Source organism: Schistocerca nitens, chromosome 5 (genome assembly GCF_023898315.1).
Source record: "Schistocerca nitens isolate TAMUIC-IGC-003100 chromosome 5, iqSchNite1.1, whole genome shotgun sequence".
NCBI lineage: Eukaryota > Metazoa > Arthropoda > Insecta > Orthoptera > Acrididae > Schistocerca > Schistocerca nitens.
The window spans coordinates 242,477,673-242,504,114 of record NC_064618.1 but is presented as its reverse complement, the minus strand read 5'-3'; the positions used below and the strand labels follow the sequence as shown (position 1 = coordinate 242,504,114).

General features: G+C 44.5%; 1 protein-coding gene across 2 annotated transcripts in view; it reads left to right on the top strand.

Annotated features, from left to right (window-relative positions):
* Window positions 1-26,442, top strand: part of LOC126259774 (probable metabolite transport protein CsbC) — a 198,155-nt gene that overhangs the window by 94,715 nt on the left and 76,998 nt on the right. For both annotated transcript variants that reach the window (XM_049956778.1, XM_049956777.1), the window contains 3 exons: window positions 3,415-3,536; window positions 10,669-10,907; window positions 16,716-16,897. In XM_049956778.1, coding sequence (XP_049812735.1) covers window positions 3,415-3,536; window positions 10,669-10,907; window positions 16,716-16,897 — 543 coding nt within the window. The remainder of the gene's footprint in view (window positions 1-3,414; window positions 3,537-10,668; window positions 10,908-16,715; window positions 16,898-26,442) is intronic.

Below are 26,442 nucleotides of genomic sequence, written 5' to 3'. Positions count from 1 at the left end.
GGGGGGCAAGTTCCTTCGCGTACTCTGTGTAAAATAGAACTGGTATCCCATCAGGTCCAGCGGCCTTTCCTCTTTTGAGCGATTTTAATTGTTTCTCTATACCTCTGTCGTCTATTTCGATGTCTACCATTTTGCCATCTGTGCGACAATCTAGAGAAGGAACTACAGTGCAGTCTTCCTCTGTGAAACAACTTTGGAAAAAGACATTTAGTATTTCGGCCTTTAGTCTGTCATCCTCTGTTTCAGTACCATTTTGGTCACAGAGTGTCTGGACATTTTGTTTTGATCCACCTACCGCTTTGACATAAGACCAGAATTTCTTAGGATTTTCTGCCAAGTCAGTACATAGAACTTTACTTTCGAATTCATTGAACACCTTTCGCATAGCCCTCCTCACACTACATTTCGCTTCGCGTAATTTTTGTTTGTCTGCAAGGCTTTGGCTACGTTTATGTTTGCTGTGAGGACCAATGAGGTGGTCGCCAATGATTCCGCACTATACATTTACAGTCCACGGTCGCTGTCGCTCTGCCCGTCTGAGCCAGCGAGGATTGTCCACGGACCAGTAATGCATGTTCCGTAGATTCACTGCCCCGTGGTTTGTGAAACCAGCTTCATCGGTAAACAGGTAGAACTGCAACGCATTCTCTGTTAATTCCCATTGACAGAATTGCACTCGATGATTAAAGTCATCACCTTGTAATTGCTGATGTAGCGACACATGAAACGGGTGAAAGCGGTGACGATGCAGTATGCGCATGACACTACTTTGACTCAGTCCACCGGCTCTCGCAATGTCCCGTGTACTCATGTGTGGGTTCATGGCAACAGCAGCTAACACACCAACTGCACCCGCTTCTCCTGTGACGGGCCTGTTACGGACCCGTTTGCGTGCTACGACCATACCTGTTGCATACAGTTGGCGGTAGATGTATTGCAATGTGCGGCACGTTGGATGCTCTCTGTCCGGGTACCGTTCTGCATACACCCTGCAGGCTTCAGCTGCATTTCGTCAACACTCGCCATAGATGAGTATCATCTCCGCCTTTTCAGAGTTCGAATACACCATGGTCACAATTCCTACAACACTACACTATCACAGACGTCTGGTAACACGGTGTACTACAGTTGGTCGGCGTGCGGAGACGAATGCAGAATAGCAATAGCAGCAAGCGCTACATGCGGACACTGCGACAGCTAGACCAAACCACAACAGTGCACTACAGCCACACTCGTAAACACGGTCGTCATCGTAAACATGTCCCTGCAGATGCTGCTCGCCGACCGTGGTCCGTGTTTGTTACAACACGCAACTGAACGTCGGAGGTTTCAAGCGTCAACTTTAGGTTACAATATCTCCGGATGTAACTAACATTTTACAATGCAAACAACGGCACTGATTACGTATTTGTTTATATGTTCAGATGTGCTAACAAAACTAACGTGGTTCCATTTAAAAAAAACGTAGGTTTGTGTTAAAAAACGTACTTCCGTGCATTTTTGTATGGTTTGTATTAAACAATTACACTAGCCCCTCTCCTCACGTTCGGTCTGTGGAGTCGGTTCGTCAGTATTTGATGTGGTTTACGAAATATATCCAGCGGTAACGTTAGGTGACTCACCCTGTATATATATTTGTTTCCGCTTCACGTGCTTACAACGCAAGCAGACGGCATCCAACGTCACGGTGGGCAGTGGTCATAATGTTTTGGCGTATCAGTGTAACTTAGCATATTACAGGATACTCTAAGCGCATTCTCCTACAAAACCGCTAAAACAAATAGATATTACCTTTACTTCTCGAAGCCATACTGGCGTTGAGATGAACAACTTTATTTATGCTGCTGCTGAAAACTACTGGGAGCTTTCAGAAGCGAAAGTAAGTGATGCACAGAAAGCACGTGGAGTCAACTATATACTACGGTCAGGCACAGCAAGGTTAACTAACTCCTGGAACCAGAAAAAGTTAGAAGTAGTGTGTGGCAAACACCACATAAGAACTGGGAAGAAAAATGCCATCACAGTAGCAATTACGACGGACATTTGTTCCTGGCAAAACCATTGAAATTAAACGTTGAAATCTGAGCTTATATTCCAATTTGACAATGGCAGAAAATCGAGAATACTTTCCAGGACAAAAAAAGACGCACCACGAAGCAATTGTCCGAAAGAGACGGGGAAAATTGGTAGATGTGATGTAGACAAACAAATTATTACAATTTCAGGAACAAATTGAGAGTCAGTAACGAGTTGGTCCACCACCAGCCCCTGAGCAAGCAGTTATTCGGCTTGACATTGATTGATAAGTTGTTAGACGTTCTTGTGAGGGATATCGTGCCAAAATCTGTCCAGTTGGCACGTTAGATGCTCCAATCCCAAGCCTGTTTAAGGGCTCTGCCCATAATCCTTCAAACGTTCTCAATTGGGAAGAGATCCGACGAACTTGCTGGCCAAAGTAGGGTTTGGCAAGTTTGAAGAAAATCAGTAGAAACTCTCCTCGTGTGAGGGCGAGCTGCTAAAATGTAAGCCCAGAAAGGCTTGCCGTGAAGGTCAAGGAAACGAGGCACAGAATATCGTCGAGGTTCCGCTGTGCTGTAAGGGTGCTGCAGAAGACAACCAAAGGTGTCCTGGTATGAAAAGAAATGTCACCCAAATCCATCACTCCTGGTTGTCTGGCCATATGTCTGGCGTGCCATTTCATTTCAAAACAGGACTCCATTGGTTGTCGTCCACGACATCCTTGAAGCTGAACAGTACGTCGACGATATTCTACGCCCCGTTTTGTTGCCCTTCATGGCAAGCTGTCCGGGGCTTACACTTCAGGAAGATAATGCCCGCCCGCACACGGTGAGAGTTTCTGCTGTTTGTTATCACACTTGCCGAACCCTACCTTGGCCAGCAAGGTCACCGGATCTCTCCCAGTTGAATACCTTTGGAACATTATGGGCGGGGCTCCCCAACCAGGTCTGGATTTTGATGACATAACGCGCCAATTCGACAGAATTTGGCACGATATCCCTCAGGAGGACATTCAACAACTCTTTCAATCAGTGCCAAGCCGAATAAATGCTTGCGTAAGGGCCGGAGGTGGATCAACGCTTTCTTGACTTGCTTAATTTGTGAAGGTATTTCTCTGGAATAAGTTATCCGATTTTCCTGAAATTGTAATCATTTGATTATCTGTACCCGTACATCACATCTATCGATTTCGTTCCCATTCAGATTATTTCTTGGTGGTACTTTTTTTGTCGTATAGTGTATTTTGAACAAGTATGCAGTCACGAGAATCTTCGTTCCCAGACTACTAGACGACTTTCTTTGTATACGACAACCCAGCCTAGCGCAAAATGCGTTCCATCTTTTACAGAAGTCTGTGTCAGTAGCTGCCAGCGCTGCATGGTCCGCGTGTTGCAGGTCGTGCGGCGCCCTGTGTATAAACTTCTCGTTCCTGGCGGAGTTCCACGGCGCGCAGTACCGCAACCGCTGCGTCATGACCACCGGCATCTACGTCGGCATCGCGCAGGTCGCCTTACCAGGTGAGCCGCTCAAACTGCTTTGCTTTCAGTCGCTGTCTCACGCATTTAGCTTAAGAGCAACCTCAGAACAAAAGTTTTAGCAAAGGTGGTTTGAATCATCGTCGTCAAATGTATCATACACTGCCTTGACTGAACTGTAAAATTGATTCAGTTGCCTATGACAAGATGACATTAGCTTTCCAAGTTTCCAATGGCAATATTGCTGGGAGTAAGTGAGCTGGAGCATCCATCCCCTTATACCCATCGTCGGTTCCATGTGTTAATTCCGTACTATGCACACTACATTGAAGGAAACGCGATTGAAGTTGAAAAGCGTTCTCGATTAATTCACGAACATGACTATTGATGAGCAGCGACGGTGATGTCCATTAAAACACGGCTGTCGTAAGGTAGCATCAAAAATGGCTCTGAGCACTATGGGACTTAACATCTGAGGTCATCAGTCCCCTGGAACTTAGAACTGCTTAAACCTAACTAACCTAAGGACGACACACACATCCATGCCCGAGGTAGGATTCGAACCTGCGACCGTAGCGGTCGCGCGGTGCATCAGAATATAGCGAAGGAAATAACAGCCGGGTATGAGAATGTTGACTTCCCTGGCGAAAAGCATTCGGGTTTCCAGCCGGGTGGCAGTATTATAAAACCGCGTCGATTCGACAAGTGACATACTCATCATCTTTTAACGAAATGTCGAAATTTTGCGGATACCGTCCTACTTGTACCTGCGGGGGGGGGGGGGGGGAGGGGGGGGGAGGGCTGAAGTCCCGGTGGTGGGGTACCGGACGCGCCGTTCGCTACTCTGTCAGAGCATGGCGGGCCTGTCTCTGGCGACGTTCCTAAAACCCCTTGTGGGACGCTTTTGTCATAATATAAAGAATGCTAAAGGACATGAGATTACAGAGAGATGACTTTCTGGAGCTTCGACGTTACTTCGCTCCTCGCGAAAGTACCTCTGCAAGATTACTTGACTCTGCTCTACTGAATCAAGCCTCAACCATTGAAACTTCTTGAACATGCACTAACGACCACCTACTTTAAGTGAATTGGAGAGTTTTGTGAGTAGACGGATGGAGTGGCCATGGTATTCCCTCTTGCTTAAGGGTTCGAAAATCTATACGTGGCCCTCCAAACTGCTTACCAAAAACCAAGCACTTCTGCAGTCATGTGAATGATACTTTTGTAGTTTGGGAGCATGGCAGGCAGGCACTGGATGAGTTTCTAAACCACCTTAAGAGCGTCAATGAAAACATCACATTCACTACGGAAATATAGGAGGAGGACCGTCTCCCATTTTTGGATATATTTTTTGATATACTAATAACGAAGAATGCAGATGGCACACTAGACCATTCAGCATATAGGAAGAAGACTCACAGGAACCTACATCTGCGTGCAACAAGCTACCCCACCATCCAGCGTCAGCGGCGAACAACATTGTCTTCCTTGGTACAAGGGGCGCACGTCACGTTGAAGAAAGCCTCTCAGCCTCTCAGAAATGCGTATAGCGAAGCGCGGATTAGGAGGGCGTTCAAGTGAGACAGGTCGCTGAAATTCGGGAAGTAGGAGAAGAAAAGAAACTGGCTTTTCTTCCGTATTTTGGAGCAAAAAAGGTGGTTCAAATGGCTCTGAGCACTATGGGACTTAACATCTGTGGTCATCAGTCCCCTAGAACTTAGAACTACTTAAACCTAACTAACCTAAGGACATCACACACATCCATGCTCGAGGCAGGATTCGAACCTGCGACCGTAGCAGTCGCGCGGCTCCGGACTGAGCGCCTAGAACCGCTAGACCACCGCGGCCGGCTTATTTCGGACCACTGGCAAAGACGAAAGAGTGGCTTTTCTCTGCCTAAGACCCATTTAAACTCGACGTACCAGGGATTTACAGCACCGCCTGTGAATGAGGTCCACGGTATATTGGACAAACGCAGCGATGTATTTCTAAAAGCTGCGAGGAACATATCACACATGTGCGGCTAGGACAGACGGAGAAATCGGCGATAGCGGAACACAGCAACAAGGAAGACCACACATCTGACTTCGAGAAGAAGTTGCTCTGCCAAGCCGCCGGCTATTGGAACAACGTCATAAAAGAGTACATCGGAATTGGGATTCACGAGAATATTGTAAACAGCGATGAAGGATTCCGACTGACTGCGGCATGGTATCCAGTGATAGCGGCAACTCGACGAGAGTGCGCCCAACCTCGTCCCCCTCGAGAGACAGGGCCGGAATGCTCTGACACATGCGAACGGCGAGCCCGCTGCTCCACCACCGTGGCTTCACCCCCTACACCGCCCGCCGACATCATTGTACCCAGCCTCCCAGAGCCAGGTGGAAAGGCCTAGACCGCCGGTGTAAGTAGGACGACATCCGCAAAATCTCGGCAGTTCGCCAGATGATGATATGAACTGGTCGTAACGTTGCCGTTTTAGAATACTGCTACCCTGCTGGAAACCCTAGAGCTTCTCATCAACAGATGAGTAGACAATAGGATAATGTCCCACCAATTGGCTTACCTATCATTTTGGGAATGGAGCACATGCCAGAATATCCTGTTCTGCCGTCGGACAATCAAGGCGAGCTTTCATCATACTCAGCTGCCATGTTCGAGGTCTGTCGTAGCGCAACGAGTCGATGACATGTAACCTCCCTAACGTTGTTTGTTGCTCAGAAAGTCTACAGACCAAGATTTAATAAAGAGCCACTTAAATGGAAGGAATATTACGGTTAATGTGTGGTCGACGACAAAGTGATTTGAGAAGGATCGGAAAGAAAATCGGATGTGCTGTTTTTTCAAAGAGAGCACTCCGGCATCAGTCATGCTCTTTTGAGGAAAACCGCGAAAATACAAAATCTGGATGGCGAGTCTAGCGGCTAATAATTGCGGTATTTGGCTCGGTAAAAAGTAAAAAAAGATAGTCAGCGACCAGGCTACTAGCCTGACTGTGGGTAGCTTTCCCTCCCCGCGGCACTAGGAAGGGGAGGGTGGCGGGCCCATCGTCCCGACCGCCTTTTACTTCTGGGAAGATCCGCGGCACTCTTAGGATAACAGCATGACTGGACCTGGGGCCGTTCTGGAAGGACTGGTCGAGGGGAAATCGCTGCCCCTATCCGGAACTGAACTGGAGGCATCCAGGAGTGTAGAGTAGGATGTCCAGATGCAGACGTATAGAAAGGAGGACAGACAGCTTCAGAAAGAAGGACAAAGTTAGAAAAAAGAGGATACGCGGAAACAAACGTTCAAATTTAATAAATGAATTAATTAATAGACATAACATACATTCCTTAATTCTTATTGGTACTTCTCTGAAGACCAAATTTTCTGTAGAAGTATAAAATTGCTTAGCAGATAGTTGTTAAAAGACAGACAGGAAAATTCTTTTAAATTATAATGGACCATGAATGCACCTTTAACAGATTCAGTGTTCAGCCTATTCCTGTCGTCAGTCCACTGTGTAATAATGAGCGAAAATACTCTTTCTGCATTATTATTGTGCCCTGATATTTTTAAAAAGTCTTCGGCAAGTTTTAACAATCCTGAATGACAATCAACAGAAGTACTTTCACAAAAATACTTCGCCTAGGTTTTGCTACAAAAGAATCCACTAGATTCAGGATCATTACTGTTCTGGTTCATAAATTGCCTAGAGTTACAGAACTCGTCAAAACAATGTACACCTGCAATATCAAAAGCTTTACATTTATCTTGCAAACACAAATGCTTTTTCCAACATCACTGTAGTTAACATCTTTCTTAAAAGACATCCATCTGAAACAGAAAAAGTCGTCAAACATACAGAACCATCCTTTAAATATTCATGGCACGATATATGCAGCAACACGGCTTCATATAAGAAGTTTGATTTCTTTCTCAAAGTCACTATCCAAATCAACAGAAAGGTTATCAATAAACAGTGCTAAGTACATGACATGAAACCTACAACGTCAAGCCAAGACAATCTGCATCTGGAGCTGAAAATACGGAACGGAAATTGTAAGCAATCGACATTTGCACACGCTTATTGATCAATCTATGATCAGTAGTGAAAAGTCGATAAAATCGACGATCCTGCCACCATCTGTAGATAAGGCATTTAAGAAAAGAGCAATAGAAGAGAATAATTGCCAATATAATTTTATTACCATCAACTTTGCGAAAAGGAGGACAATGTAAAAATCCGCTCTGACTCCGGACAAAAAGGTAAAAAGGAGAGCATGTCCGGATTTATCCGGATGTCTGGTCACCCTAGCATAGTGCTCTATGGGCTAGAACACCAAGGTCGCCTCGCTCTGTAAGTCCTTCTAAATAGAAAACTGCTCGTACATTGACCTATGTCGGCGCTGTACCCGGAATCTGTACTAACCAGTTATTAGCTAGACTGAGAACTTAGAAAAACTTCATGGCGGTACACGTAAACAGCCCACCAGTTTGTGCAACAAGTGCAGCCCGAAGAGAAAAAGATTTCATTGTCTGTACCCCAGGAGGCATCGTACTCGATTCTAACTTCAGGCACTGACTAAGCCTTGGAACATTGACCAAGCAAGGTTAATCAGACGGATGCAGGCAATCAGGAACGGTCATACAGGAAAGAAAGCCTTTTTTTACACAGCAGTCTTCTCCTTCCTTCATGAATTAAGTGGTTTCACCTGTTGCGGTAAACAAGATCCAGTCATCCCTTCCGTCGTCTTCCCCTCTGTTCTGTCCCTCTAGGTTTGCGGTCAAGAACTTATTTTCGAAGTCTATTTTAATGCATTTAATCTACATGTTCCTACCACCTGTTTTTGTTTAAATCTTTTTTGGTTGGTTGGTTGATTTGAGGGAGAGGACCAAACAGCAAGGTCATCGGTCCCATCGGATTAGGGAAGGACGAGGAAGGAAGTCGGCCGTGCCCTTTCAAAGGAATCATACCTGCATTTGCCTGCAACGATTTATAGAAATCACGGAAAACTTAAATCAGAATGGCCAAATGCAGATTTGACCCGTCGTCGTCCCGAATACGAGTCCATTGTGCTAACCCCGGTCCGACCTTTCTCGGTGGATCTTGTTTCCTTTGCGCTGTATCAGCCTATAATTCATTTCTAATGTTTTCATTTCTGAAGCAATCTTCTCGTGTGCACCCTTTAACACTACCGAGAAATCATTTCCGCAGCCTGAATTCCGGTCGTATTCTTTTGACACGATCTTTCAAATATAACGTGCATCGAAGACTGTCGAACTTAAAAATTAATTTTTTACACTTAAACTGAATAAAGAGTGAGCTAATATTGTTCACTGGGTTTCAGCTACTTCACGCTCACAATCACATAGCTCTTGTTCACACTTTCGTCGCAGATAGGTTATGCGAGGATTTCACGACTGCTGCCGTCGATCGGCGCTAGCGTGTCGGAAATCTGGAAATTCCTAACCGAGAGTAAAAAAATTCTAGTAAATCACTACATTTATTTAAACATTCCCATCGTATTTGTTAAAACTCCGCAGATATTTCTTCATTCACACGTTGTCGATTTATTACTCGACGCTGACGAACACAACACTATTCTGTTGTGAGTGTTTAATTATCCGCTACAATCTCCACCCACAGAAAAAGAAACACACACACAAACAAACGCACAGATACGCACACAAAACCACGCGCTCAGCGTGCGCGTGCGCGCTGAATTTCAGGTTACACCTTATGGGCTATAACTAGCTTGCCTTCCACGTGTTCTGATACACATAATCCTAAGAGAAGTAAGTGGAAAATAGCAATAAAAGAATTTCTTTCTCACTACTGCAGTTGTTATTTCCCTTAGGTGTGCGAAGTACGTGGTAATTAGTGACAAAAACCTGCTGTGTCGAGCCCGCACCTCGTGGTCGTGCGGTAGCGTTCTCGCTTCCCACGCCCGGGTTCCCGGGTTCGATTCCCGGCGGGGTCAGGGATTTTCTCTGCCTCGTGATGGCTGGGTGTTGAGTGCTGTCCTTAGGTTAGTTAGGTTTAAGTAGTTCTAAGTTCTAGGGGACTGATGACTATAGATGTTAAGTCCCATAGTGCTCAGAGCCATTTGAACCATTTTCTGCTGTGTCGAATACAGATTTACTCAATGTTCGGAATGGCAAATAAGGTGGTAATTGAATAAGTATCGAACAAAATAATACAGTCCAGTGTCACGAGTCCTTTGTTTATATCTCAGTCCCTCACTCGCAATGACTTTCTGGCTGCGGTACATCGCCGCTCTCTAGTCTGCAAAAAAAAAAAAAAAAAAAAAAAAAAGGTTCAAATGGCTCTGAGCACTATGGGACTTAACATCTGAGGTCATCAGTCCCTTGAACTTAGAACTACTTAAACCTAACCAACCTAAGGACATCACACACATCCATGCCCGAGGCAGGATTCGAACCTGCGACCGTAGCGGTCGCGCGGTTCTAGACTGAAGCGCCTAGAACCTCTCGGCCACACTGGCCGGCGGGAAATTTTCAAAACAAACACTCATAATATCTTAAAAATCTTAAAATGATAAAATATGCACGTTGAATACAGTTGTGGTATTCTAAAATATCCATAATTGATGAGCTTAAAATATATACATCTTCTTTTAATTACTAAGCGGACAGTTGTGAACTGAACATTTTCAGACAAAAAAGTGTCGGTAGTCTGTACAAACAAATGGAACCATAAACTGCACTAAGTTGTAACAAGTGAACAATGGATGATGATGTTTTTGTTGGGAGGATATTTTGTCAGTCACGTGGGATGTAAGAGATAGAGTGGAAGACCCCGAACCAAGCTTTTGGAAAAGAAAGGAAGAAACTATGGAGTAGGAAGCCACAACTAGGAAAGTAAGACGAGTATTCTGTTCAAGGTGGAAGATGGGTAGTTCGCTGGGTATATTTCGTGGCATGGTAGAGGTAGGTGGTTAAAGTTTTGTTGAGATAGGATAGGGAGAGTGTGTGATTGTAAGTTTGTGACAAATGGGACAGACTATGATGGTTGGTAATCAGGAAAGGAAACGATAGGATGGTTGGAGTCACACGTGCGAGAAGTGCAAGAAATGCAGAAGTGGTTTGAATGCGAGCACTCTATTGAAAGTTGCAGCTGGTGACACTCGTGACGCCTGGCTGAGTGGTCTGCCTTTGTCTTCCGCAGCGATAGGGCTGGGGTTGCTGACGGAGACGTGGGAGTACGAGACGGGCGTGCTGACGCTGCGGCCGTGGAACGTGTTCGTCATGATGTGCACCGTCCCCTCGCTCGCCGGCGGCCTGCTCATCTCCTTCTTCCCCGAGACGCCCAAGTTCCTCATGGCGCACGGCCGCAACGAGGAGGCGCTCGCCGTCATGCGCAAGATATACGCGCTCAACACCGGCAACAGTGCGGACACATTCCCGGTGAGGCTTGTCCTGCAATTACATTAATCTGTAACATTCTCCAACGCTGGAATCTGTAAGCGCACTGTACATACCAAGTGAACTCTGGTAGACTGTCGTTGGCCATTGTGGCGTGGAGAATGTATTTCCAAGAGCGCGTGTATCTTTAAGTCAGAGAGTAGCTAGACTGCAATGTAGAATCTAAGTTACGGCATCGGCGTTTGGTGGAGCAGCAGTCAGTATAGAATAAGTGACTACCACGAGGCGTAAAACAGGGAAACGTGATGAGAGGAAATAATACAGTGCTGTTAATAAGTCTGAGTGCGGATAATGAGGATGGGGATGGGTTGTTTGAAGGGAAGAGACCAGACAGGAAGGCCATTGATCTCATCGGATTAGGGAAGGACAGGGAAGGAAGTCGGCCGTGTCCTTTCAAAGGAATCATTCCGGCATTTGCCTGGAGCGATTTAGGGAAATTACGGTAAACCTAAATCAGAATGGCTGGACGCGGGATTGAACCGTCGTCCTCCCGAATGCGAGTCCAGTGTGCTACCCACTGCGCCACCTCGCTCGGTGTTAATAAGTAACTCTGGCGTTTCAGAGGACCAATATACGAAAACTAGGAGACAAGCAGAAAAATGACACATAGCGAAGCATGAACGGAATGGACAGTGTCTTGAAAGGTGGATATAAGATTAACATCAACAAAAGTAAAAGGAGGATGATGGAATGTAGTCGATCAGGTGATACTGACGGAATTAGATTAGGAAATGAGACACTTAAAATAGTAGATGTGTTTCGCTATTTGCGGAGCAAAATAACTGATGATGGTCGAATAAGGATATAAAATGGAGACTGGCAATGGCAAGGAAAGCGTTTCTGAAGAAGAGAAATTTGTTAACATCGAGTATAGATTTACGTGTCAGGAAGTCTTTTCTGAAAGAATTTGTATGGAATGTAAAACATGGACGATAAATAGTTTAGACAAGAAAAGAGTAGGAGCTTTCGAAATGTGGTGCTACATAAGAATGGTGAAGATTAGATGGGTAGATCACGTAGCTAATGAGGAGGTACTGAACAGAATAGGGAAGAAGAGGAATATGTGGCAAAACTTGACTCAAAGAAGGGATCATTTGGTAGGACATGTTCAACGGATCACCAATTTAGTGCTGAGGGCAGCGTGGAGGGTAAAAATCGTTGAGGGAGACCAAGAGATGAATACACTAGGCAGATTCAGAAATAGGTAGGTTGCAGTACGTACTTGGAGATGAGAAGCTTATACAGGATAGAGTAGCATGGAGAGCTGCATAAAACCAGTCTCTGGAATGAAGACCGCAACAACAACAACAACAACAACAAAGCATAGAGCTCTCCAATTTCGATTCGTAATACGCGCCATGCAGTAATGGTACTAAGGGGAGGCAGGTCAGAACACTTATTGTCGCATCGAATTAGTTCGCGCCTGCAGATAGATAACCCACTTAATACATTTCTAAAGCGAGCTCGCTGTTGCGCCTCCGCGAGCAATTTCTGTTAGTGAATTAAAGAATTACACGCACATTTTGATTGTTGCCGCGTTAGAAGTGGTTGGTTGGTTTGTGGGAGTGAAGGGACCAGACTGCTAAGGTCATCGGTCCCGTTAAAAGAGGTATCATTATCGAGCAGTTATAATGTGAGTTAGAAGCTTGATAAGATGCCGCATCCACTGATATATTTTTGCTTTCTGTATGTTTTGTAATATCAAGCAGTTGTCTTCTGAACCCCTGGAGATATAAGGGGCAGTCATGTAAAAACAAGACTGTCGGAAGAAAGTAAGCAAATTCTTCATAATTTCGAAAGTAGTCTCTATAACTGTTAATCAGTTTATCCCACTGGGTTCATCTACATCTACATATACTTGATTATTCTGAAATTTATTATCTGGCAGAGGGTTCAGGAATCATCTTCAAGATATTTCTTTACCGTTCTCCCCTCGAACAGCACGCAAATTAAACGAACACCTAATTTGTGTCTTTTGATCTCTGATTTCTCTTATTTTATTACGATAATAGCCCCTTCCTATGTAGGTGCGCGTCAACAAAATATTTTCACATTGTGAGTACAAAGTTTACGGTTGAAATTTTATGAGAAGATCCTGCCGCAACGAGAAACGGCTATGCTTAATGATTGTCATCCCAACTCTCGTATCATATCCGCTACGCTCTCCCCTCTATTTCGCGACGGTACAAAACGTGCTGACCTTTTTTGAACTTTTTCGGTGTCCCCCGTCAATCCTATCTTAAGCAGATCCAACACCGCACATAAATACAGAAAAGGAGGGACAAACGTAATGTAAGCAGCCTCTTTAGTAGGCCCGTTACGTTTAGTAAGTGTTGTAAACCGCAGTCTTTGGTTTGATTTCCCCACAAGATTATCTATGTGGTTGTTCCAGTTTGAGTTACTCACAATTGTTAACCTAAGTATTTAGTTGAATTTCCAGCCTTCGTATTTGCATGTTTTATCCTGCAACTGAAATTTGATGGATTTTTTTAGGCCTCATATGGCTGACTTCACACTTTTCATTATTTACAGTCGATTTCCACTTTTCGTATCATACAGATATCTTGTCTAAATCGTTTTGCAATTTGTTTTGATCACCTGATGACTTAAGAAGACGGTAAAATGTTGGAACAATGTTCACGGTTGGCTAGCAACCATTATTGTACCCAGGTGAGCACCTTTTCGCCCGAAGGAAGTCGACGGCAACGAATGTAAATCGCATGAGGGGAGATCGGGACTGTGTGCAGGATATGTAAGAGTTTCACAGCGAAACTTCTGCAACGTAGTCAAAACAACTTTGACAATATTCATTCGGTTGCAGAGTAATGTCCAATCACATATTGTCAAGACTGCTTCGACTGCACTGCAGAAGCTTCGCTGGGAAGCCGTTGCACATCCTCCATACAGTTCCCATCTCTCTCCATGCGACTTCCGTTCTTTGGAGCCTTAAAGAAAGACATTCGTGGTCGTCTGCTGCTTTGAACGAAGAGATGCACGCCTGGGTACAATCATTGTTCCTAAGCAACCGTATCGGTTTTGAAATAATGAAAAGTTTACTCACTTTTCTTCCATCTGTCTCAAATTCATTTGACTGCCCCTTATAGTTATGGGTTGGATTGGGTTGTTTGGGGGAGGAGACCAAACAGCGAGGTCATCGGTCTCATCGGATTAGGGAAGGACGGGGAAGTAAGTCGGCCGTGCCCTTTCAAAGGAACCATCCCGGCATGTGCCTGGAGCGATTTAGGGAAATCAGGGAAAACCTAAATCAGGATGGTCGCACGCGGGATTGAACCGTCGTCCTCCCGAATGCCAGTCCAGAGTACTAGCCACTGCGCCACCTCGCTCGGTTTATAATTATGGATTGGATTGTTTTGGGGAAGGAGACCAGACAGCGAGGTCATCGCTCTCATCGGATTAGGGAAGGATGGGGAAGGAAGTCGGCCGTGCCCTTTGAAAGGAACCATCCCGGCATTTGCCTGGAGCGATTTAGGGAAATCACGGAAAACCTAAATTAGGATGGCCGGACGCGGGATTGAACCGTCGTCCTCCCGAATGCGAGTCCAGTGCCTAACCACTGCGCCACCTCGCTCGGTCTTATTATTATGAATAACCGCTATATTATTTAGTAGTGTATGTGAAGAGACCATGATTGAGCGTTACTACAGAAGTAGTAATCCAGTAAAGTCAATCAGTGGAAAATACAGGATGGAATGTGACAATATTATGGAAAGGAATGTTGCTACAGAACTCACAAACACGACTGCAGTCTCAGGCAACTGAAACAACACTGCGAGCTGCATCACCAGCGTACGATGGGAGTGGCGACTGGATGGGGGTAAGGAGGAGGCTGGGGCGGAGAGGGCGAGGGATAGTATGGTGGGGTGGCGGACAGTGAAGTGCTGCAGGTGAGACGGAGGGCAGGGGAGTAGTGTGGCGGGGGGGGGGGGGGGGAGTTGCAGAAAACGAGAGAAGTAAAAATACTGTGTGTGATGGTGGAATGGCGGCTGTGTAATGCTGGAATGGGAACAGGGAAGGAGTTCGATGGGTGAGGACAGTGACTAACGATGGTTCACGGCAGGAGGCTTACAGGAATGTGGGACGTATTGCACAGAAAGTTCCCAGCTGCGCAGTTCAGAAAAGCTGGCGTTGGTGGGAAGGATCCATATGGCACAGGCTGTGAAGCAGTCATTAAAATGAAGGACGTCATGTGTGGCAGCGTGTTCAGCAACAGGGTGGCCCACTTGTTTCTTGGCCACAGTTTGTCGGTTGGAGATCATATGACTGGTTTCACAGGTAGCTCTGCCTTTGATGGAGTAGGTGGTGGTGGGAGGATGTATCTTGCATCTAGGTCTATTCCAGGGGTATGAGCCATGAGGTAAGGAGTTGGGAGCAGGGCTTGTGTAAGGATGGATGAATGTATTGTGTAGGTTTGGTGGATGGGGGAATAGCACTGTGAGAGGGGTGGGAGGAATAGTAACCAGGACATTTCTCATTTCAGGGCACCACGGAAGGTAGTCGAGAATGTAATTCACTTGCTCCAGTCCTGAGCGGTACTGAGTTACGAGGGGAATGCTCCTCTGTGGTCAGATGGTGGGTCTTTGGGAGGTGCTAGGAGACTGGAAAGATAAGACAGGGGAGACTTGTTTTTGTATTTGTCCAATAAACTGTCATTTAAGTGGTTGAAGCTAACAAAAAAATGGTTCAAATGGCTCTGAGCACTATGGAACTTAACATCTATGGTCATCAGTCCCCTAGAACTTAGAACTACTTAAACCTACACCCAGTCATCACGAGGCAGAGATTGAAGTTAACACTTACATGTGAATAATAGGAAACACTGATTGCTATATATATGAAATATAGGGATCAGTGAAAATGGAAACTCAAAAAATATGTGCTTGGAATCCAAATGCGCAAACTCCAGAGTGAAATATTTTTTCTAGAAACAGTGGCAGGTTGTTGCTATACCATTTCTCTGCGACACCATTTCCAGGAGTTCAAAAAATGGTTCAAATGGCTCTAAGCACTATGGAACTTAACATCTGAGGTCATCAGTCCCCTAGAACTTAGAACTACTTAAACCTATTAACCTAAGGACATCACACACATCCATGCCCGAGGCAGGATTCGAACTTGCGACCGTAGCAGATGCGCGGCTCCAGATTAAAGCGCCTAGAACCGCTCGGCCACATCGTCCGGCTCTCCAGGAGTCCTAGTCCTACAAGGTATGCAGAGGGGATTCTGCGAAGTTTTGAAAGTAGGAGAAAGGTATAGACAGAAATCAAGCTGTGAAGGTCGGCCGCGAATCTCGATAGCTGAGTCAGTAAGAGCATTCCCCGCAAAGATGAGGTTAAGCTTTCGATCCCTGGCTCGGAAACAGTTTTCATCTGTTAGAAAGTTCCAGAAACACGTTATACTGTAGTATATAGCCACGTTTTTATTTTCTCTACAGACTACCGGTTTCAGTCGTTACCGCCATCATCAGGCCATTCCGTGGTGCAGACTCGTCAAGCTAGCTTACCCAAGTTAAATGTATATGTCGGGAATAAGTAAAATGTTTCAAAACGCAAGAGAGTTAGAAACGTTAAACGTAGTGAGTAGGTGCACCTGACAACTCAAAAACTGCTGAACATCTGCACATTCAGAATAGTTTCACTCGGTCATGTTTACATGCTAATGTACTATAATCGTGACTAAGATGTTAACTTAAGTCTTTTAATCTATATGGTACTGATGTTCTTACAGTGACTTTCCACTAAGCCAGAGCTCTGCTTATGTGTGGGTCGGCAGGTGCGCCGGCTGGTGGACGAGATAGCGCAGCGCAAGACGTCGCTGTCCAGCGCCGCCTCCAGCCCCAAGAGCGTGCTGGAGAGCGCGCGCGCCGGCTGGAGGCAGATCCGGCCGCTCTTCTCCATGCCGCACCTGCCCTACGCGCTGCTCGTCTTCAGCGTGCAGGCCTGCTGTCTGCTCAGGTAACACCGACACCACACGGCGTTATGCGGTAAAACGTATCTACGTGGATTTCTTTATTTACATTAGGGATTGAAAACTCATGAATTCAAGATCGCACATGAAATCTTCTTTAATTGGACTAATTACTAGTTCTGGCTAACAATCTAGCCATTTTCAGATCTAAGATATAAAACAGATTTTCTTTCATGTTATCAACATACAACAACTTAGAGAACTGCTTATAATATTGTAGCGGGGTTCAATAGCATACTGTATATACGGATTAATTGCAGAATCGATACTATAAGACATTCATGATTAGTGTTGGTGCCATTACGGCTTCATACATCAACAAAATCTTTCTTAAAATGACAACATTCATATACGATGTAACTAAAAACAGCTTTTCAGGGTGCATGACCAGTATAATTGAACGATGCTCTTAAAACCGAAAATTTACAGTAATATAAAGAAGAGGCAATGAAAATAAAACAGTATTTGAATAAGGAACTATCAGCTATAATGAATGAATGTAAAATATATCGTCTTACCAAAGCCGTTATCTGGTTACAACTTAGCAACTAACAATCAGTATTTACATCATTTCGTAACAGAGATCATCATAAATATGTTGCTATGACGTGCTACATGTGAATAGTATGGCGGCTGATGTCCATTACAACGTTCAAGAAACCCAACATTTGGCATATACATCGTACACAAATGCATGGCCTGTACTGTGGCAAAATTGGGGATGCCAGCCATTGGGTTTTGACACATTGCGTGAAATGAAGACCGCTAGATGGCGTTAGCAGCTGGCTATATAACAATTTAAGAAACAAGATGTAAATATAATAAAAATTAAATAGTTGCCAGCAATACAGCTCGACTAATATTAAAAAAAAAGAAAAAAAAACAGGACTTAAGCGATAATGACTAGCACGATAGCTATCTGCTGATGTTATATAAACCAAGCAATGTAATTTTATGTGATGCTTTATCGTACTGATACTTCACAATTTTAGTTACTGACCCATAATATTTCTACTTTTGTTTTCGATAAATGTCTACACAAGAAACGAAAATATTAGGGACATTGGCAACACACAACACTATGATCCGCAGGTCAGGTGGAGCTAGTGACAGACAGTTTTTCCATCATTGTGACGGTAATGGTAACAACAGATTATACAACTATTAAACTGAAAAGGATGTAAAATATATGCACAAGATGAGAAACGGCATTTCTTAAAACATATTAAACTACATGTCTTAACAAGAAAACCAGGTTTCAGGAGCTTAACTCATACGCAACTTTTTGGTGACAAAGTCAACAAACTTGACTATCTAATGGGTTGATGAAGAACTTCGTTGCGTTTTTCCATAAGTTTAATAAACACAACAGATAAACATAACATAGAACTTTAGTCATCAATAACTCGTTCTCCTTCACTGTTTACCGCTTGGATTCCGCGACTGTAGAAGTCAGGTTGTTATGAGGCGAAGAACTCGTCGAGTCATGTTCGGAGCGCATTTTCGTCCTGAGGGAAAATTCTTGAAGGTTGTTCGATACAGAGGGGGAAAGGTGAAAATTCGGAGGTGCAGGACCAGGTGAATAACGTGGGTGTGGAATGACTTCCCAACCCAACTCCTGTATAGCGTTTTTTGTCAGTTTACCAGAATGCAGGCAGACATTATCATGGAGTAGCATCACTTCACTCAGTTTTCTTGGTCGTTGTTCTTGGATTACGTTTACAAGACGTCTCATTTGTTGACAATATATGTCAGCAGTGTTGATTACACATCGAGGAAGCAATTAATAGTACACCACACGGTCGCTGTCCCACCTGATGCATAACATTATCTTTTGCGGATGTGTGCAGGCTTTTTATGGGGAGTTGCTGCTTTCCTAAGGTCAATCATTTCTTTCTGTTCCTTACGACAGCACAAAGAAACCATTCATGTTCACCAATAACGATACAGGATCGTGGACTACAAACAAAAATATAACAATCGCTTAATAAATCCATAGATACTGGAATACCAACGTGTAAAACAGAAGCACTAAAAACTTATGTATCAACCTAATACATGGTCTGGCCAGCAATGATGGCAAAACACAGCCACAGACGTGTCACGAAATCGTATGTTCTTTAGTGACCACATAACGTGGACACAATCGATAGGCGTAATTGACTGGCCGTGGGACAGTGGTATCAGTGGATGCCATCCCAGCCGGCCGGAGTGGCCGTGCGGTTCTAGGCGCTACAGTCTGGAACCGAGCGACCGCTACGGTCTCAGGTTCGAATCCTGCCTCGGGCATGGATGTGTGTGATGTCCTTAGGTTAGTTAGGTTTAATTAGTTCTAAGTTCTAGGCGACTGATGACCTCAGAAGTTAAGTCCATAGTGCTCAGAGCCATTTGATTTTTGATGCCATCCCCCCCCCCCCTGGCCCCCTTGCCCCCACCCCCCCATCCCTCCCCCCCACTCCTAATGCTCATCTGTGTCTTCTCACAGTGGCTGTTGGTGACGACACTTAAAGTTGCACGCCTTGCGGGACAGTTGGGTTAAGGATGTTAAAACTGGCCATGACGGCGATGGATCTTTGAATCTACCGATACTTGAGTCGACTTTTATGTGCGACCCCTTTGATGCTAAGGTTCAAAATGGTTCAAATGGCTCTGAGCACTATGGGACTTAACATCTATGGTCATCAGTCCCCTAGAACTTAGAACTACTTAAACCTAACTAACCTAAGGACAGCACACAACAGATGCTAAGGAGTGCGCAAGAAGATGTGGTACAGAAGACTGACAATATTTATTTTTCTCGAATGCAGGTTGCGGGGCAGCCTGAACTATAACGTAGACTGGGGGTCAGGTTAAATTGAAAATCGACTGTTTGGTTGTGAGGTGCCGAAGTCAACGAATACAAATATTAATTGATAGCTGTAGTGAAAAGTGTTGTATGTCCACACGATTGCTTTGCAATTCACACTTAAGAATTGGCATAGGTTTCATACACTCTCTTTCAGACTATTTCTTGACCGTTGCTGTACACAAGAGCTTGTGGGAAAGGGGAACAGGTGGATCTTTCCGTACGAGTTTGATTTGTTTTACTTTACCATGACGGCCGTTCCTCCCTGTGTTGGTGGGATTGGAAAGATTATTTTCTCGTTCGTTGGTGGATCTTGATGATTGAAATTATGACTGAAATTTCGTGAAAAGATCTTATCGCAGCGAAAAGAGCCTTTATTTTAAAGAGAGAGACTGTATGTTTTTTCCCATGTATCAATACCAGAGAGCCGGCCGAAGTGGCCGAGCGGTTCTAGGCGCTTCAGTCTGGAACCTCGCGACAGCTACGGTCGCAGGTTCGAATCCTGCCTAGGGCATGGATGTGTGTGATGTCCTTACGTTAATTAGGTTTAAGTAGTTCTAAGTTCTAGGGGACTGATGACCTCCGAAGTTAAGTCCCATAGTGCTCAGAGCCATTTGAACCATTTGAATACCAGAGAGTTGCAGCCACCTGTATCAAAGAGTTGCTGCCAGGTGATGCTTTGTCCGACTGGACGTAGCTGGAGAGGTGGGAGGAGGAGAGGAGGGAATTGGATGGAGGAGGGGTGGGAGGGCTGCTTTTCCCAGTGTCCTCTGCTGGTTGTATTGTGGACCAACTCAGTCAGGGAGAGCACATAGAGCAGCTGCTTCCAATGACCTGGTATGGAAGGTGTGTGTTTGGGAGCAGACTGTACAGGAGCTGCAGCCAGAAGTAGCCACTCGAGGTGGCAAAGGACGCCGCTGTAAAGGAGACAGCAGTTGCAGGGCAGACTTGGATGCTGGACAGTAATAAAGAAATGAATGCAGTATTCTGCGACACTATGGTTTGCTGGTTTGGACATGTTGGTCAGAATTCTCCTGAGCAGTGGCACATCACAAGATGTGGATACTTGAGAGAGAGAGAGAGAGAGAGAGAGAGAGAGAGAGAGAGAGAAAGAGAGAGAGAGAGAGAGAGGGAGAGAGAGCAAGTTTTTTGACACGAATTTCTTAGGTATCAACATCTAAGGATTGCTACCATATAACACTTTGTTCAGGGATTAGCGTGACTTACGGTCTGCATGCTGCACGAGTCAGCTGGTGGTGCAGCTGCCGACAGCAGTCACAGGGTCTGAGCAGACATAGCATCGTCTGTTGGACACAGGCACATGTAGCAGCCCAGCAAAGCGTTTGGTGAAAAAGATGTTTAACAGTGTATTTAATTGCAATGAGTTATTCTGATTTCAATTTCGTGATAGTATTCCTTGTGCAATCTGAAAAAAGCGATCTATTTAATTATTTATTTTCCATGTATTTCACAAGACCTGCAGCGTCCAGTACAGCTGAGAATGATGTGCAAAATAGATCCAACCCTTGAGAACTGAATTTTGTAGATAGACAGTATATCCTTTTCTACGTAACTGAATTTCCTGTCTTGAGATCTCTCCTCTCCAGCACATACTGAGTCCTTTTCCCACCAATTTTCAGATGGGGGAGTGTAGCGGGAGGGGAATGGGAGGTGAGAGCTGGGGAGATTTCCCAGGAGGGAGAGGGGGTGGTTAATTTATCGATTTATTTAATTAGTCAATTAGTTTGATGCCAAACATGTGCTTGTATCAGTGAAGGGAGCTCCCAGAGGGGAAGGGGAGGAGGAGGGGGAGGTGTGAGGGATTTATCGGAAGGACAGGGTGTCGTAAACCACTCAGCAGACCTGTAGGTTAAGGGACGGGGAGGGGGAGGGGCTTATAAATCAATCAAGTTTGTTCCTGAATGTATGCTTGCCCCTGAACGTATTCAACCCACACTAATAAAAAACTCTGATACCCACTTTGCCCTACTACCCCAGTATACACTGTGAACTTGTCACAAACGATGAATGCTGTGTATACTTCAACACAAGGAGGAGACTTAGTCATCTCGAAGACGATATGTAGAGCAATGGCTCTGAGCACTATGGGACTTAACATCTTAGGTCATCAGTCCCCTAGAACTTAGAACTACTTAAACCTAACTAACCTAAGGACATCACACACATCCATGCCCGAGGCAGGATTCGAACCTGCGACCGTACCAGTCCCGCGGTTCCGGACTGCAGCGCCTAGAACCGCACGGCCACCGCGGCCGGCGATATGTAGAGCAGATTGTATATAGTGTTGGGTCTCATATGTATGGAAAGATGTAGAGAAGAGAGCAAGAACAGAAGTAATGAATGAAATGAAGACATCAGATCAGTCGTAAGAAAATCGGCAGATTCTTTTTTGTTTTGGTCGCTGGGTGCTTGACAAGCGTAAATATTCATGCAGCCGATAATAAAAATTGAATTAATACGGAAACCCACCTACACATGATATTCAGTGCCTGAGATACCAACCCTTGCTATTTTGCTCGCAGAATGTATGCACGAAAGACTCCCAAGGCATTTTTGCAATGGTTCTAACATTATCACAATAAAGAAATTAACAAATTTGATAAATTACACGCAATAATCCAGTTTCTAGGTAGGTGTGTCTCCTGTTAGTCCTTTAAGTCACCTGAAGTCTGCTACTGATAAAAATATTTGCATGTAGAGTGTTAATGAACTTGAGTAAGGTTACCATGTTATGTAACACACGATAGGCGGAGCGAAACGTTCTTACGAACAGTATGTTATTTATAGCAAAACCAGTACGAATCCCAGCTGCTCAGTATTATGTGCTCGAAAATATATAAAATTATTCTGTGAATTACTTTCGATAAGTATTTTATCTCAAGATTACTGAGGCAATTTATTCTGATCTTCAGTTGGTTTGTAATTGATCTTGTTACGTACAGAAAAATGTGTAAATTCATATCGTATGCTGAAATACTTAGAATTCAGTATAGCCTACTAATTTTAAAGCTATACTCGCGGTTACCTTCTGTCTGCGTCCTGGGACACGTAATCAGTTTTACTGTGCTGCTTAGAAGCTAATCCCGATCTGGTGTGTGGTGTTTCTCTTCTTGTTGTTTGCTGCTGTTATCCACCTCATGGCCTGCTCCTTTGTGAAGCGAATTGGCAGTGCTCTTTTAGTGCCAATGTCGTCCGGTAGCGCTTTTATCTCTTCTTTAGTACTTTTTGACTTACGACATGGTTCATATTTTCGTACGGCCATCCAGATTTTAAGATCTGAATGATGTATTTTAAGGAGGACGCTTGGATGGCCTGACACGGCCAAATCTGCTCCTCCACCATTATCTCAGTCGAGCCCCGTTCCTCGTAATCGACATCTACATATGCTCCTACATACATACTCCGCAAGTCACTACACGGTGCGTGTGTAGAGGGTACACTGTACCACTATTCATTTCCTTTCCTGTTCCACTGGCAAACAGACGAATGGTAAAACGAGTGTCTCTATGCTTCCGTACGAGACCTGATTTCTTTTACCTTGTCTTCACGGTCCTTACGCGAAATATACGTTTACGGCAATAGAATCGATCTACAGTCAGCATCTAATTATGATTCCCTAAATTTTCTCAGTAAAATAAAGTGCCGTGTGGCTAGGGCCTCCGGTTCGCCTGGTGCAAATCTTTCGAGTTGACGCCACTTCGGCGACTTGCGCGTCGATGGGGATGAAATGATAATGGGAACACAACGCCGAGTTCCTGAGCGGATAAAATCTCCGACCCAACCGGGAATCGAACCCGGGCCGTTATGTATGACATTCCGATGCGCTGACCACTCAGCTACCAGGAGCAGACATTTTCTCAGTAGTGTTCCTCGAAATGAACGTCCCTTACAGCCCGGGATTCACATTTGAGCTCCCGAAGCGTTTCTTTAACGGTGGGTTGTTGACTGAACCTCCAGGTAACAAATCTAGCAGCACGACACTGAATTGCTTCGATGTCTTCTTTTAATCCGACTTTGTTGGGATCCCAAGCACTAGAGCAGCACTCAAGAATGGGTAGCATTAATTTCTACACGCAATGTTCTTTGTAGGTAAGCCACACGTTCCTAAAACCCCCACAATAAATCGCCGTGACTATGTCAAGCAGCACACCACTAATACTGTATTCGAACGTTAAAATATTATTCTCCCAACTCATCTGCTTTAACTTAAATTTTTGTATATTTAGGCATTTAGAAAAAGCTGCCAATCATCACACCATACAGAAATGCTGTCTGAGTCATCCCGTATCCTTGTACAGCCACTCAGCGACGATACTTTTCCGTACACTACAGCGTCATCAGCAATCAATTGCAAATTGCTGCTATTTCTACATGCTTATTCCACAAGTCACCGTTCGGTGCGTGACGGAGGGTACCGTGTAGCACTACTACTTTCCCGTTCCAATCGTAAATAGAGCGAGAGAAAAAAAAAAAAAACATCTGTATCTACTAAATCTGGCAGCCTGCCTCTTAATTGCTTCGATTTCTTCCTTTACCCTGACCTGGTGCGGATCTCAAACTCTGGGGAAATACTCAAGGAAAGGTGGCACTAGCGTCCAATATGCTATATCCTTTACAGGTGAACCACAGTTACCCAAAATTCCCCCAACAAACCGAAGTGGACCTTTCGTCTTCCCTACCACAATCCTCACATGCTCTTTCCATTTCATATCGCTTTGCAGCGTTAAGCTCAGATATTTAAACGACGTGACTGTGTCAAGCAGGACACTATTGCTGAAATCGAACATTACGTGTTTGTTTTTTCTACTCATCTGCATTAACTTACTTCTTTTTTCTACATTTAGAAGTAGCTGCCATTCGTCACACCAATCAGAAATCTTGTGTAAGTCATCTTGTACCCTCCTACAGTCACGACGACACCTTCCCGCAAAACCACAGCATCATCAGCAAACAACAACAGATTGCTGCCCACCCTGTCCACTTGATCATATGCGCATACACTAAATGATAGCGGTCCTGTCGCACTTCCCTGGGGCACAACTGGCTATTACTTAAGAAGTCTTCTAGCCACTCACACATCTCGGAATTTATTCTGTATGGTCGTACCTTCGTTAACATCTGCTGTGGGGCACAGTGTCAAACGTTCCTCGGAAATCTAGAAATATGGAACCTGCCTCTTACCCTTCATGCATAGTCTCAAAGTTCGCAGTTATGCCATGTGAGAAAAATGGAAGCTGAGTTTCTAAAACCGTGCTGATTCGTGCACAGAAGGTTGTCGGTCTCAAGGAAATTTATTATATTCGAAGTAAGAAAATGTTCAAGAATTCTGCAGCAAATCGATGTTAAGGATAGTGGTGTGTAATTTCGCGGGGCCATTCTTTTCCCCATCTGATATACAGGAGTCATCTGCGCTTTTTTCCAGTCAGTAGGGACATGGCACTGGGCGAGAGATTTACGATAAATAAAAGCTAAGTTAGGGCAATGCCGCAGAGTGCTTTTTGTAAAACCGAATTTGGATTCCATCCGGACATGGCGACGTATTTGTTTTCAACTCTTTCAACTGTTTCTCTACGCCAAGGATGCCGATTACTATGTCGTCCATACGCTCAATCCGTCATATCGTTTGTGTATATAGAAAACAAGACCGGTTTTGTCACACTTCCCTGGGGGCACTCCTGACAATACCCTTGTCTATGACGCACAGTCGCCGTCCAGGACAATATACTGGGATCTATTAATTAAAAAGTCTTCTTGCCACTGCGATATATGGGAACCTATTCCGTATACCATGACGTTTGTTAACAGTCTGCAATGGGGCACTGCGCCAATTGCATTCCGGAAATCTAGGAGTATGGAATCAACCTTTTGCATTCGATCGTAGTTCGCAGGATATCCTGTGAGAAAAGGGCAAGCTGATTTTCGCACGAGCGATATTTTCTTAATCCTTGCTTCTGTCTCAACGAAATTCATTACACTCGGACTCGGAATATCCTCAAAATTCTGCAGTAAACCATTGTGAAGGCTACAGATCTGTCGTTTTGCGGGGCCGTTCTTCCACCCTTCTTATTTAAAGGGGTCTCCTGCGCCTTTTTCCAGTCACTTGGGACTTTACACTTGGCGAGAGATTCCTGATAAATGCAAGCTATGTAAGGTGCAAGTACCGAAGAATAATCTCTATAAAACTGAATTGGGATTCCATCCAGATCTGGCGACTTCTTGTTTTCTTTTAGTTGCTTCACAAAAACAGCGACGCCTATTTCTATGTCCCCGATACGGGACTCTCGACATAAACGGAACGTTAAGCTCTAAACTTCAGAGGTATTGAGCAATTTCCAACAGTACAAGGAAGGTACAACATTAGGTATAAGTCGCTGAATAATAACATTTCAAAAAGGTTTGTCTGCGTGAATATAAGTTATCTTACTTTAAAGTGGAGTAACTTCCTATCAGCTTACAAATAGGGAGTCTCAACTTTCGTGGTCTGGTAACATAAAGCATTTAAACTTCCGTCCGAAGATTGGTTTGATGAAGCTCTCAAAGCTAGTCTCCCTTATTCAAGTCCTGACTCATCCACCGTCCGGTATTATGGATTCTTACCTGACTGCAAAATGTTCTCTACAAAGAACTATAGAGTGTTCATAAAGTATGCGAAGGGGAGGGGGGGGG